Source organism: Odontomachus brunneus, unplaced genomic scaffold (genome assembly GCF_010583005.1).
Source record: "Odontomachus brunneus isolate Ranch 3 - 2012 unplaced genomic scaffold, Obru_v1 Obru_scaffold_013, whole genome shotgun sequence".
NCBI classification, from domain to species: Eukaryota; Metazoa; Arthropoda; class Insecta; order Hymenoptera; family Formicidae; genus Odontomachus; species Odontomachus brunneus.
Genome location: NW_022639463.1, coordinates 2,276,235 through 2,289,949, shown reverse-complemented (window position 1 = coordinate 2,289,949; position 13,715 = coordinate 2,276,235). Strand labels below are relative to the sequence as shown.

At 42.4% G+C, this 13,715-nt stretch overlaps 1 protein-coding gene across 4 annotated transcripts in view; it reads right to left on the bottom strand.

The window, feature by feature from the left end:
• Positions 1–13,715, bottom strand: part of LOC116840936 (tyrosine-protein phosphatase 10D) — a 35,571-nt gene that overhangs the window by 15,113 nt on the left and 6,743 nt on the right. For all 4 annotated transcript variants that reach the window (XM_032808297.1, XM_032808293.1, XM_032808294.1 and 1 more), the window contains exon 3: positions 215–461. In XM_032808297.1, the coding sequence (XP_032664188.1) occupies positions 215–461 (247 nt within the window). The remainder of the gene's footprint in view (positions 1–214; positions 462–13,715) is intronic.

The window sequence follows — 13,715 nt, the reverse complement described above, 5'->3', positions numbered from 1 at the left end:
AATATTCAGAGGATAAAATTGAATAAAATTATGGAATTCGAATAATCGAAGAGTCAACTGTATTTTCTGGAAGTATCGTTCAACCTTTAGAAGAGTTTCATTAATAATTAATTTGCGGTTGTTCGTTACATTTTGACAGAATTTTATTCATATTATTTGACTAGATTCTGTCAAAAATATCCATCGTCGTTCAACAGCATCGTAGACTACCCACGTGTCGTAATCGACGCGGTCCACGTCAGCCAATCGTGAAGAGTGCTGTTGCTATAGTACAACCAGTACTCGTATTTTGTCCCAGGCAGGCCGTCCCTGAACTTTATGACATCACCGATGTCGGTGGCGGCTATAGTGGTGTTCGGCGGTGGCGAGCCGACGGGTGGGCTGTAATCCAAACGGTACCAGGAACCACCCTGGCTGAGATTGCCCGGTATCTCGATCGCGAGATCGGCCGAATACGTGACCTACAGACGAAGCATACGAGAATTGTTCCGTTAATTAACGCGGCTTGTCGAAACCAGAATAATGAAAAATTCACGCGTCGATGGTGTCTCATTGATTTGTAAATTTCGGCAAATAATTAATAACGTATGCGCTCCTCCACATATGCATGAGTTAATTAACTGATCGCTGCGTATGAAGAGCTGGCCACGTTTGCATCTGAATCGAATTATGCAAAATTGCAAAACCGCATGGGAATATGCGTACGCCTAACTGTTCCTGACGACAATGTTAAATTTTAGATTCATCTCGACACTTGCGCAGGCGCTCCCACGACCGCGCGCAGTATTGTAACCGTGATCTGCGAATCGTGCTGGTGTTGGTAAGGACCCGTTATAAATCAACGGCGTATCTTGAATTTCAAGGTTCTAGCGTCCTCGAGGATGATCAAGAGACTCGTGAAACTCAAGAGAAGAGGACCGTAGCTTGCAAAGTGTCATTTGTTGTGTCACCGACGAAGGTCTATGTGTTTACTCTCCGTGAGCCTGACTGCGTATACAGTGTGCCTGACGCTAAGTGTTCTATGTAGTGTGTACATGTAGATTAAGGCAAACTGAACAAAAAAGTTCTCTACCATTTTGCAAACAATCACGTGGATGTTTAGTTATTAACTAAAGAACTCTGATGTCGGAATATCGCGCGCAATCATTCGCCAATCTTCTTTAATTGGTAACTCAAAATTTATGTGGTTATTTGTAAAATAGTATAGAACTTTTTTGTTTAATTTGACCCAGTCCACACAATGGTAGATGTCGCTTTCACAATTTATCTGCTATATCGCGCGTGATCATCCGCCAATTTTCTTTAATCAATAACTCGAAATTTTACGTGGTTGTTTGCAAAATTGTAAAGGGATTTTGCGTCCAGTTTTGACCTAATCTATGTATACACGAAATGTAGGTGTCGGATATATTTTGCGCTGCTATCTACACGATATGAAACAACCTTAACTTTGTGGGCAACGTTTCACGACTTCTGTTCGACGTTTCGCTTTCTCCGTCGCGAAATTTCGCTATTAACTTGCTAGCCACTTACATCAAACGTTTTCATTTATTTCTCTGTACGACGACTCTGTAGCAACGCGATTGTCCAGGCATCAAGCCGTTAACGTAAAAGGTTTGCATAATTTTCTAACTCAGTGCATTAAATCGAATTATATAATAAAGTGTCTGTTATTTCGCCAAGTTTATGGTACAACGTTATATTATTTGCATGAAACTTTTCAGAATTGGTAAAGAATTGAAGAGTCTGGTTGAAGGCTATTTTAAGCTATCTTAGCTTGTGGAAGATTAAAAATAGAAGGATAGGGGAACAGTTATTAATAAAAAATGAACGATACATCGATTCGTGTGTGAGGTGGATGTACTCGCTCGCTCCACGTAACTATGAATTCCGATCAATTACTGACGGCGTATGTGCATGACGTACCGGAAGCGGCACGTACGATCCCAGACTTGGGAAAGAGAAGCAGCGCCGCGAATCTATAACGCCATCGCTGACGTGTAACATGCACGTTCTGCGACGGACAGCAAATACATCAGGCATGAACTTCATCTCGCGCTGACTGCATACGCGTGTCGCGTATGAAGAAGAAAAGAGAGAGAGAGAGAGAGAGAGAGAGAGAAAAGAAAGAAGAGAGAGAGAGAGAAAAAGAACGAATCATAAAGAAGTAGTCAAATTGTAATTACGATTCTCTTGAAGGAACGATTTTCGAACGAAGCAATCGATTGCTCCGAGTGGCAATTCGGAGGCAACATCGATGTTAAGCTTCGCTTGCTAACACGAACACGACATTCGTTCGGACGTGGCGCGACGAAGTTGCTCTTCCTACATCCGCTCACGACAGTGAAGTGCATATTGATCCCTGCTCTATCTCCCTCTATTCCTTTGCGACGTCCCTTTTCCCACCTTCCCTTAGCCTCCCTCGATCCTACCACCTACAGGCTGCCTATTTCCCGTGCCTGCCGCCGCGTGGACGACGACAGGAACTCCTAATTGTACAAAGAAGGGCTGAATAGCTCGCCGGCGGGCTCAGCGGAGAGAGAATCGGAAAATGCGAGGCTGGTGTGAGGCATGCGAGAATTTCATTTGCTCGGAGGCACGACGAGGGGCTGGCAAGGGAACAAATTCAACCCGTGGTTGGAATTATTTGCCGTGCACACTGGCGGCGATTAAACGCAGCTGCTCGACAACATAGTAAAGCGCGCGATTCGTCTGCAAAAGCGCTGCAGAATGTCGTGTGTAGAACCGGAGAGATTTAGTTTAAGATGGCCGGAGAGATTGGAGAAGATATTTAACGGGAAGATATTTTTGTACTCTACTTTTCCCCTTTTTTCTTTGGCAAAATTACTCTCTGCATTTGCTGCAACTTAGAGATCGTTGTGCCAGCGTTGTCACAGTACGCTGTTGACGTTGCGTTTAATCGCCAGTTGGAAGCGCCGAAGGCACACTTACTCCGGTCTGTCTGGGATCCGTGTGAGTAACAAGTGAGAATACAAGCCAACGAGGCTCGCGGAGACCTACGTCATTCAACAAAAAAAAAAAAAGTGCCTCGCAGATGTAACTTAAGCCGCCGTCACGCGATCTTGTGACGCTAAACGTAGCTCGCTGTGTGCCATAAAATTCTGAAGTGACGCAAAGCGGGTCGGCGTACAGCTGCACGCGGTTCGAGCAATTCAATCGTCGTGGAAAGAACGAGAATTGCATCCACTCATCAATCCTAATGGCGATTTCGGATATCGTAAATAGCATCTGTCAATCTTGCGCGAGGTATGCGTATCTCCGGGTCGCACATTCCAGGACAACCGCGACTCACTTCCGGTTGACCGTCGTCACGCGCTTCCGACCTCAAGCAGTTTCGTCCGTGTTCGATGTGTGTGGAAGTAGGCAGAGATGGAAGTGTGATGTGTCCGTGACACTCCGTTAGCGATACGTCCATGACACTTCATGGCTGACGCGTACGTCCGTCACCCTTTCTATGATCCGCATTGGTATCCTGTTATTAGAGTATTAAACGGGTTTCATTCTCTCTGTCTCTTTCTTTCTCTCTTCCTTTCTTTCCCCCTCTCTCTCTCTCTCTCCCTTCCTCCTTCTCTCTCTTTCTCTCCTCTCCCTCCGAGTCTTTTTCCAGCTGTACTTTGGACAGGTCATATACGTCTTACAGAAACCTGTATGTCGAGAGTGCGAGGTCAATTCGGGATAATCTTTCGGTCGAAACGTACCGTTGGGTTCTTTCTGTCTCAGTGCAGTAATTGGAGGCAAACCTGTTTTTGACAGAGCAAAATTTGCTCAACATAATATGTCACACGAAATGTAGTACGAAAATCTGTGAGTAATGTTGAGTAAATGTATTTCTTGTTGCATCGATATAACGCAAAATTTATTCATCATGATGTAAATTTAATGATTAGTTTAGTACAGTATATTTGCCTCATAAGTGTAATTGAAATAATTGTCAAGTTTTCACTATCGATTGTTCCACATCATAAAAGTCTACCTAGAATAACGTATCATGCGTTATAACCATATATCATTGATCATAGGCGAGGCAATCGCTCACGATTTTAATAAAATAAGTACCCCCGAGTACAATGAATCTCTCTTCCGGTGCATTACGTCGACATAGAAATTGGTGGTGAGTTGCATCCTCTATTATGTTCATATCATTCAATATCATGCGACATTTTTGTTTCAATTTTGCCATTCCTTTCTATTAAAGAGTCTTTCTCCAAGGAAAGCTGTTGAAAGAGTTGCAGACGCCAAAAGGAGGTCACCAGAATAGAAACTACCTCTTCTACTATTTAATTCTGGTTTCATTCTGACTCTCCCCCTCCCTCCAAAAGAAAGAAAATTAGTTGAGACATATTTTTGCAAGAAATTTAATGTACGGAAAGTTGATCGCTGGCGCGACGGAAATCCAATATTCCCTTCGTCCCGATGGGCCTCGTAGGCAAGACCGAAGGAATTACACGAGACGCATTCTGGTTCACGAACGAGTCCCGAATCTGTAAATAGGCGAGACCCGTAGTCGTGCGTAGAATGCCAGAAAGGTGAATAAACGCGAGAGGGTCTCGGAAAAAATTCCGAACTCGTCCGTGCGCAAACAATACCGAGAACAAAATAGACGCCACGGTAGTATCTCTATGGTGGCTTAAAAGCGACAGAAAGAAAGGTCACAGTATGAACGACGAAGGTAAAGGCAGCGACGCAGCGGGCATTCCGAGCGGTAAACTGTTGGTTAGTTTCTCTCTCAGTTGGCGGAGTTTTGTTCAGGCCGAGTAACGAGAAACGTCATTAAGAGCGCTTTGATTGATCTCGCTGAAATGATTGCATAGCCTTAATATGTGCGTATCGGCGTGGTAATAGGCGATGTTTAGCGAATTGGGTAATATTTCTTCGTGAAAACCAAGAACCGTCCTTGGTTGAACTTTGAGCGCAACGAGGCACCCACCTCGAAGGTGCACGCTGGAGATTCTAAGTAGCTCGCGTGCTTCACCATCTTTACCCCTTGCAGAACCTGTTGCACGACCTTGTTCGATTCGTGCATGGAGGCCTCTCCCATTTCCCCCCTTTTTATCACCACTCGATATACACTCTAGTGTAATCTATCTATTTTGCGATGTAACAACTCGCTCTTCTCCCCGCTTCTCCCGTTATTCCTCCCGCGTCAGCGTCACGCAAAAATATTCATTGCACCTTAACCGTCTTCAATTAACGCGCTCGCGCGTATCCGCAGCAAGTTCGCGAGTGCCACGAACGTTATTCATGGAGTTAATTATTCGGAGAAATGTGATTGGAGCAGGAGCGCGCGTAGCCTCGCGGCTGATTAATTAAGCGCGACGGCTCTTTAATTTGCTAATAGCCGGAAAACTAAATAATAACGGTGAGATAAACCAGCAGTAATGGCGGAATGCACGCCGCGCGAGCGGATAATAATCGCGCCCACCTTGCGCCCATATCACGCAGGACTCGCGTGACCAGCGCTCTGCGGTGTTATCGACCGTCATTTGCCGAGGCGAAATTACATATTTGTAACTAGGTGTACCAGCGTGTATTCCGCCGGGACGGCGACTTCGTTGTATTTTCAGACACACCGCTGCTGATACCTCATTGTGCCCGTTCGCTTACCCAGCAAGCCCACGGATACGGATTGCGCGCACCTACATTCGATTGGCCACGAATCGACCCACATACGTATCCTCTGTGAACGAAGCGCGGCGTTTCTTGCGTAAAACGCACGATGCTATGAACTTACAACGACCAGAATTTATCCCATGGTCTTGCGATCAGGTTAGCGTTCGTGTAACTTCTGCCTAAAAACGGAAGCGTGAAATGTGCAAAGTTTCACGTGAACTCGACGACTTTTGCGATCATGTAACTTCTCGAACAATGGAAGTGTGAAAATTTTCACGTGCAACCTTTCACTTTTCACGAGTTCACGTTAGGAGAAAAGATACACGATCCATACCCCACTCAGTTTGGTTTATACAGGATGTGTCAGGGCAAGCTTCGAAGCTCTTTTGGAGGCATAGATTAAGGTGAACATAAAAGTCCTATATCATTTTGCGCTATTCGCAATAATTAGCGAGATGTTAATTAAAGAAGCTTTGAATGATCACGCGAGATATGGTAGATGAGCTGTAGTGGCGATATCTGTCGTTGTGTGTTTGTACACGAGGTCAAACTGAATTAAAAAGATACTATCTCATAGCTGAGGCTTATCTGGATCTCAGAAAAAAATGTGTCCAAAAATATTGTTGCTCAACAAAGTTATAGCAGTTTAAAGTTGCTCGAGTCTGACAGACTCAGACTATACTTGTATAATATCACCTTATACAAAGATACTTAATCAGATAACTGATTGGAGTCAATCTGATCAATACTATAATGACGTGACGATCATAATGAGGAGACCATTGCGATTGGAAACCGAATTCTTTCTTTCTTACTTTCTACGTTTGCGTATACCTTGAGAATGATCCAAAGCAAAATCGAAACGTTTGTGTTATTCAAGATTACAAAGCATTATTTATCGCCTAATTATAATGTTTTCTTCTTCAATTTCACGATTATACTAATCCATCATTTGACTCTCATAGGTCTGTCGCTCTTCATTTATTGTTGATTAAAAACCGAATCGTTAGAGTATCTGTCACCGCCGTGTCGTCGAAGCCACTGCTGGCTGCTGACGAATAGACACGAATAGACTGTTAAGTAGAAATCTCTTCTGTCGCACACACATACACATGTGCGCGCGGCGTTAAAATCTCTCCTTCGTCGATTAATGTATCTTCCAACGAGACGGCGAGTCGGCTGGGAAAATGATCGATCATACATTTCAGATCTCTCTTTTTTTAAAACAATTTTATATTCTTGCTATCGTGTACAAGAAGAGAATTTCATAGCAAAAATTACTACAGAATTTTGTAACTAAGGATAATATCAGTATCAATACTCTTTTCAGTAATTTACTATCCTTTCATTTCATATGTGGTACTTATATGTTTTAGGAACTGAAATGCATTATTAAAACACTTGCCATGTTTCTAGCGGAATCTGCTGCGTTACTAGCGAAATTCACTATATTCTTTAGGAAGATTGACCTCACTGACAGAGTATTTCTGGAGTACCAAGAACACCAAGTTAAAGAACACAAAATTAAAGAGAATTTATATGAAAAAGGAAAATGATATGATATTCTCTCAATCCTTCTAGTCCGAGTGAAGCTAGCAATGAGTGCCATTAGAGCCGAAACAATGCAACTTCTACTTGTAATTGTCTCAAACGACTCGGCTTTCTATTATTTATGATTCTGTTGTCGATGAAAGCTTCAAAAGCTAGAGAACGCGATTGCCTTAATTACTGGTACTCATCGTTGGTTTCACTCGGACGAGAAGGACTGAGAGAATATTATAAATCCTCTTTTTTTCATATAAATTCTTTTCAACTTTACCGTGTATTTTTAAATCTTATTCTGTTATTTTTCCTTAGTGCTCCAGGAATAGACTGTCAATGAAGTCTATCTTGCTAAGGAATATAGTAAATTTCGCTAGTAACGTGGATTTACGTTGCATTTCAATTGTAAATGAAACGTCGATGTTTAAAAGTCGAACACTCAACGTGAACGAATAAATTTCGTTAACGAGATGCTCGGTAACGATGCATCGAGGAGCGATAACATTACGCGCGATCACTCGCTTATCGCTCGATTATCGTCCGGCGATCCGTTTCCAGCGCTACTCAATCCCGCACACGTGAATGGTAATAGAGTTTTTCTTTTTTTTTCAATAATGTAATAGTGTAAATGTAATAATTTCCACCGTTCCGCGAAACGACAATAATGTTGGGCGTTCTCCGATAAATTGTGCGACGGCAGATGTGTGGCTCTCTCGAGAAACTGAGAAGGAGCGAGATAATATTTTCCAGCGGGCGATACGTCACTCATGCGCCAATAAACGACGTATTTTATGACAACGCGTTCGGTTAATTTTTCCATTGAGCGGACGATAAACGCGGCGTGCCGTATCAAGCGCGGCTCACAATACTCGTTAATTGCTGACGATCATTTTGACATTTTTGCGCGGATAACCGGAGGAGATGAGACCGATTGTGAAAACATGCTCCACGTCGGGGAGGAACTGAGAGACAGCCGCCGGGCTTGTCCTGTATTTTATTAATCGCCTCTACGTGTCGGTATTCCGATTATTTTTGTCTCGTTTCAAAATTCAATAGACGACGAAGATATACTCTCGTGTCACCGTCCTGCGAAGCTAACTAACGTTCGCAATCGTATCTGTCAGTCAGAGACTGCTGGACGTGTGTTTGCAACTGACGATTGAAAATAAGCTGTTGATACGTCAAGCGAGTGGTATGCTAATCGCGCTACACTTATAAACGCACATACGTGAGTGCTATCGCAACGCCACCAAGGACAATCGCATTTCCCTTTGGTTTCTCCGAGTTCTCATCGACAACAGAATCATAAATAATAAAAAGCCGAGCCGCTTGAGGCAATTATTGACAGATAGAAGCTGCATTGTCCGGCCTCTTAATGAGCACTTATTGCTGGCGTCACTCAGGCAAGCAGGAATTCACTACCTGAAGTTTATCTGTGTGTACTAATAGCTATCTAGAAAAAAAAAAAAAAAACGTTAGCTTCGGCCAACACAACGAAAAGTAATTTATGCGAAGCGACAATTGCATCCGCGGAAAGTGGCTTTGCGGCCTCGTCGAATCAATTGCTTGCATAACGAAGTAATCATCGTTTATTCTTTCAATTTGTCTCGTCTCCATATCGATGAAATATTTCTTCTTTTCTCCATGACAATCCGACGCGCACCTGACGATACATCCAATCAGCCGTAGCATGAATTCTAAAGACACGAGATCTGCATATGCTTAACGATCTTGTTTCCTGTTTACCGAATACCCGCTGCCTGTCGGATCGGTGTGTAATTCGAGAACGTTCGAGTCTTTGCGCAGTCAGTGAATCACCGCGAAACAGCGCTACCTGCGCGCAGGGCGATTGATGATTGTGTAATTCCTCTGATACAAACGTTGAAGATGATCGTTTGAATCAATCGCCGAACTTTAGGATCCATTTGCGGGAAAATGTATATTTTACTAAAATAAATGCTACTTGTCTTAAGTATTCCATAAGTTTCCATACTCAAAAATCTATCATAAACTTATCATAAGCTCATCATAGGCCCATCAAATTTATACAAAATCCTAGTAGGTTTAGCGTCTCAATCAAAAACATAAAATTAAAAGAAAAATTTGGTTTGCTTGCTACACGAAGTATCAAGTCAACTTTTGGTTTATTTAAAGTTTTGTAATATTCTTGTAAAGAGAATAAATTCTTCTTTCGAGTATACAATAGTGAGTTTTTCTCAAATTTGTGTATATTTCCAAATTGTTCACCAAGAAAATATTCTTTGCTGGAGATAATCGTTACTTAAAAGAAAGAAAGTAAAAAGTGAGTAATCTCTTCTCTTAGAAGTAGCATGATATTTTTCAGTGTACATACTCGAAGTTTCTCGAATTTCTCCGTGTTGTTTTTCGACGAACCGATCGTTTCACTGAAATTTTTTTTATTTGCAAATCAATACGCACGTCCGATATTGCAAAAATTAATTTTACGAAATAATTCACGAGAATCTCATGTTCCTTCTTTGTCAAGTTGAAAGTGTGTTCTTCAGAAATTTTTATCTCATTTGAACGTGAAACGCTATTTTCCCGGCTGTTCGTGATAAAATGTATTACCGCGCAACTTTTGACTTTGCGCAATTAAGGCTTACATCATCGTTCGCGCAATTATGCGATTCTCGAGGCGAGAAAACGCAGAGCCCAAGAGTTTGGCGTTTAGCATTTTAATGGAAGTGCTACTAAACAAAGCATTATGAAACAAACGTGTACCTTATTTTTAATGAGATCGCCCCCACATCTAACTCTCTTATCATTGATTATTATTCTTAATATTGTTTTAGAGAAACTCGGTTTTATTTTAGTCGCTACACAAGCCTATAAGGAAAACTCGGACGCTTAAGTATCGCCTATATATTATAAAACGCTTGGCTGTACAGTTATGTAATTATTACTTTTCCTGTTCAACGCGGAATATTCAATTCAACCACGGTCCATAATAGACTCCGCCAAAGGAAATTAACTGCTTATCGCGTAAGCATCATTTATCTTCGTGAGAAGGCGAGCTGAGGCCGAGGATTCCTCGTATAAGTCGCGTTTACTAGACATCGGCGCGTTTAGGATTAATCGACGTAAGAAGAAACAGAATAAGATACGACTGGCTTTAATTGAGACGCGATTCTGGATAAATACGACCAGGCGAAGCTGCCGCCGCGATCCTTGAGCCCGCAAAAAGATATCGCAGATGGTAGGATGACGTTAATCGCACGATTCTCTTTCTCTTCTTTTCTTTTTTCAAGCGTGATATATGTAATGTGTCCAAATGCACTCGACGCACGTACGTGCAACGTGGAGAAAGAGCGAGAGCGAGAGAGAGAGAGAGAGAGAGAGAGAGAGAGAGAGAGAGAGAGAGAGAAAGTGAAAGCGAAACGACGAGCGTATGCACGCGGATGCGTTGAAGAGCGGGGTGTTTGCATCGAAAAAGCCATCAGACTAGCTCGTCTCTTTTACGCCAATGATGTCGGCACATGGCGCATCGCCATCATTCGTATTTTCGCCCGTTATTCTGGGCCCCTTATTAGCCGAGATCGCGTGGGAAAATGAGTGAATAAGCGCGTTAAGCGGCCGGACAAAGGCGCAGATGTTCGAAATCGCGACGAAAAGCTCGATGCGATAAAAGCCGACGAAATTTCGGCTTAGAGACGAACGCAGACGCACGGTGATTTACTTCTGCCGTCTGCTCTATTTTCGTCATGGCTTGCAGCCTTATCCTCCCAGGTTAGCCCAGGATATACCCGCACGCGCCGCTCACGGATGAACGACTCGCCGAAGTCGTTTGACACTCGGCAGCGTACCACGTGCGGCCCGCTCTTGCCCTTGCTAGACGCCATTTCCGGTGAGCCGCACCCGCAACGCCATAAAGGAAATATTAATCTTGCTATTTCTGGCCTAATTCGAGCAACGCCACCGGAACCGCTCAAATATTGATTTTGGATATCTACGAGAGAGAGAGAGGGAGAGAGAGAGAGAGAGAGAAAGAGAGTCGCCACAATAGACACTGGCGGTCAATATTTATATAGATTGCGGAATCGGCAAACTTCAATATATGTGTATGTGCGTTTGCTCGCGGGAATAGACAGTTGCATTGTTAACGACGTTTTCTCAACGCTTCAATATTCTACAAACCGCTATTTTAATTATTAAATGTTTCATAACGAATAAAAATAGTTTGAATAACAAGGTTTGTACTCTGAATAATAATTGAAATATGCTCTGAATAATAAGTATAAACCAACGCGTTTCTGTGTACAGTCATGGATTAAAAGGTTATCCGTAATTTTTGGAATGAGTTTGTGGACTCATCCTTCTTGTCCAACGAGAGCCTTTCAAAATCTTTTGAGATACTAACTGCACTAATTCCAATACTTGACGCTAATTACGATACTCGAAAGCAATACACCCGGATATTGACATCATTAGTTGACATCATTATTCCCGTGCAAAGCATACATGTTTTCCTTGTAATATTTAAATAAGATTATATATCAATCTCTCTCTCCCTCTCACTTCTCAATAAGATACCCAATAGTTATTTTATTATGTGTGAGACGAAACACCGATTATACGGAAATCACGGACAATTTGTGCTCGACCGACGAAATACTCGCGTGTCAACGTAACTTATCACACGTGTAGTGTAACGCTCGACTTAAAAGTGACGACGTCGGCTATTTGCGAGGCATTCGTCGAATAGGGACTCTGTAGTAAGAGCTTAATATAGCGCGGTCATGAGCCTCGAATTCTGGGCCAATAATGTCATGATTTCGTCGCGGGCATGCTCTCTTCCCGGAAACACGCGAAAAGAAGAGAAACTGAATCGAACTATGTCGTATGAATTGCATTACTATCTATTAAAAAATCTGACTATCACTGATCGTTTGCCTTCTATTTTTGTTACTGAATACGCCTTTTAGAATAGTTCTTATATCATCAAGAAAGATAATAAAAATTGTGGAAGAAATAAATGCTTAGGACTCGCGTCATTTAATGCGTCAGGATTGCTAGATGACAGGTTTAAGTTTCTTTGAGGCAGCGGAGGATGACAAAGAAATTGACGTAAAATCGATTTCACGTATAGAATAGCGTCATATAACGGCCGTTGAAGTGGGCGTTGGCTTTCTTTCGAGCATGAAACGTCCAGACAGTCCATTTCGTCCATTACGAGCTTCGTTGGATACAAAACGACTTACTTTCGCCAACCAAACTTTCCTTTGGTCGATAAACCATAATCCAACTGGCTCTCTTTCTTCGACCTCCCTGTAAATGTTCGCGTCGTTGCAGGATGCTATCGTTCTTTCACCACATCAGAGATGCGATCACTTCGTTTGAAATAAAAATGTATTGTGCATTATTTACGAAGAATTTTTATGATATCCTTTTCCAAAAAATAATTTGACACACATGATATAAGGATGCAAGGTATCGCATCACCGGAAGACATTCTCTCAATCATGGTTTGTTCAGAAGCAATTCAAGGACGATTCGGAGATAACTTGACGTCAACATTTCCGCTTAGTTCAGGAAAAAGCTTTCATTTCGATTCGCATTGTTTTGCAAAACAACGCTCTCGCAATACGTTCCACCTTGTCTGATTGACATACAACAAAATCGCCCACCTTCGTACAGACAGAAGATAATAAAGAAGTCATTTACGTAATCACGTCCGTGTAATTCCCGTAGTTCGTGATGCGTTAAATATTCAAATTACTCAGAAAAGCAGAGACTGAAAGGGAAACGGGAAATCTTGCAATCCGCGGTCTAACCGCGGTCTCGGAGAACAATTTTGAAGAATAATCTTTTCGATTATCTGCAGCCGATGCAATTGCAACTAAACCTCTTTAATTTACTGGCACTGCTACCCGACCGAATCTGTGGATCTTGCGCAAGCAAATATTGAAGTTGGTTATGTTGCAGGTCAGGGCATTATTTAATTGAGAAATCAACGTGTATTCGCTTCAAATTTATGTCTAAGATTCATAGATAGCTGATTCATCGCTTGAAAGGTGAATCCAAGATTTGTGTTGGAAAGAGCACCGGATGCGATGAATGACACAGGTTTAATAACATTAACACAACTGGATATTCGCCATATTGGCAGACACGGGAGTCAGCAGTCATCGGTATTCGAAGCAACGTATTCGCACTCGGCAGTTGAGAAAGTCAGGCGAGTTTCGCAATATCCAGACACGAATCGACCGAGCAAAGAAGACTGGATGTCGGTCGCGTTCCCCTTCACCGATCGGTTGACCACAACGCGGACTCTGACTCTTGTCTGTCACAGAAGCGGAGGTTTCCTCAGATATCGAAATCTCTCGCCAAATCCTGTTACCTGCTACACCAAGAGAGTCTTAATCTCATCTTTCGAAAAAATATTCATCGAACAGATATATTTCGATGCGGATCTTCATCCATTGCTTATTTATACTTTGCCAAAAAATGCCGTATTAATTACATCCGCAAACTTCTCTCTCTCTCTCTCTCTCTCTCTCTCTCTCTCTCTCTCTCTCACGATG